This window comes from Lactuca virosa, chromosome 4 (assembly GCF_052849685.1).
Source record: "Lactuca virosa cultivar CGN04683 chromosome 4, Lactuca_virosa_CGN04683_v6, whole genome shotgun sequence".
Classification (NCBI taxonomy): domain Eukaryota; kingdom Viridiplantae; phylum Streptophyta; class Magnoliopsida; order Asterales; family Asteraceae; genus Lactuca; species Lactuca virosa.
In genome coordinates, this window is record NC_136429.1 from 10,376,977 (window position 1) to 10,378,561 (window position 1,585).

Sequence of the window (1,585 nt, forward strand, 5' to 3'; positions counted from 1 at the left end):
TTCTTCACAAACAATATCGGTGCCCCCAGGGTGAACTACTCAACCTAATAAACCCTTTGTCTAACAGCTCCTACAGCTGCGTAGACAACTCCTGCATCTCAGATGGTGCTAATCGATATGGTGCCTTGGCTATCGGAGCTGCACTCGGTACCAAATTAATTTGAAACTCAACTTGCCTCACCGAAGGCAACCCAGGTAAATCCTCAAGAAACACATCGGGATACCCCCTGATGACTGATACATCATCAAACCACTTATTTCCCTACTCTCGGATATCCAATACGTAAGCCACAAAACCAGAACAACCCCATTGAAGATATCTCCAAGCCCTCGCAGCCAAACAGAGAGTTGGTCCACGCTGAGCACCCTCGCCATGAATAACTAGCTTTCCCCCACTTAGGATTCGAACCCGAACTAGCTGGTGCTCACAATCGTTCCTCGCCCTATTAGGCCTCAACCAATCCATCCCCATGATAACCTTGCTCTCATGCAAAGGATTAGGAACCAAGTCGATCTGATACCTCTCTCGAAATAACTCCAAAATACAACCCCGCTGAACCCTCGACGCTCTCATTGGACGATCGTCGGTGATCTCCACCTCCAACGAATAATCAATCTCCCTAGGAGCATCACCAAACCTTTTGCTGAGAGCAAGATATACAAATGATCCGGTGGCAGCCGAATCAAAGAGAACCAAGGTCGAAACACCGTTTACTAAGCATGTCCCTATATAACCACAAACATATTAAGCAAAATAAACAAACAATAAAATAGGATATGGAGAAGATACACACCAGTAACCACATCTGGCGCTGCACGAGCCTCCCTAGTTGTCATCTAGAAAGCTCGAATCCTCATGACTGGATTTCTCCACCTTACCCTGGCAGTCGTCAGTAATCCACAATGTCGCTGGAGCGGGTCCTGCAACTGCTCCTACTACCAAACTCGGATAATTTGCCTTCTTGTGGCCTCTCTAATTTCAATGATAGCAAATAAGACTTGATACATGTGTGGTGGCGGTACAATCTCTATCGAAGTGACCAGTCTTGCTGCACTTATAGCAGCCCGAACCACCCGCCCTACATATCTCGTTGTGCGTCTTGCCGCACTTCCCACAGCGGCTCCGACCCTGTTGGCCCCATCAATTTAGAATCAAAAGTCTTGGGGTTCTTTGCTGAACCCCCTCCTATCTGCACATGCTTTGGCTTCCTCTTTCCAAGGTGGTCCAAATCTATCTCACGTTCCCTGGATCTGGGTATCATATCCTCCAATTTACGACAAGATGAAAAGATAACAAACTCCTTTATGTCCACTCTCAGCATGTCGTGGTATCGTATCTTCTTCATCTCCTCGTCGCGGAATACTGTGGAACCAAAAAGGCTCTCTCCCAGAACTTGGAAGCGATCTTCGTCACTGTCTCAGTAGTCTGGGGCAGGTCTTGGAATTCCCTCGCCAACTATTGCAGGACAGCTGGTGCAAACTTCGCATTAAATCGAGACACAAAGTCCGGCCAGGTCATGACCTCAATGGCTGGCACTCCCAGATCATACCTAACCTCCTCACACCAATCCCGGTCTCGCTCCCT

At 47.9% G+C, this 1,585-nt stretch overlaps 1 protein-coding gene across 1 annotated transcript; it reads right to left on the reverse strand.

The window, feature by feature from the left end:
• Positions 1-262: 262 nt before the first annotated feature.
• Positions 263-837, reverse strand: LOC145104100 (uncharacterized). Its single transcript, XM_079041383.1, has 2 exons — positions 795-837; positions 263-726 (listed from the first exon to the last, which is right to left on the reverse strand). Exons 1-2 carry the CDS (start codon positions 835-837, stop codon positions 263-265), a joined length of 507 nt encoding a protein of 168 aa, XP_078897509.1.
• Between the last annotated feature and the right edge of the window lie 748 nt (positions 838-1,585).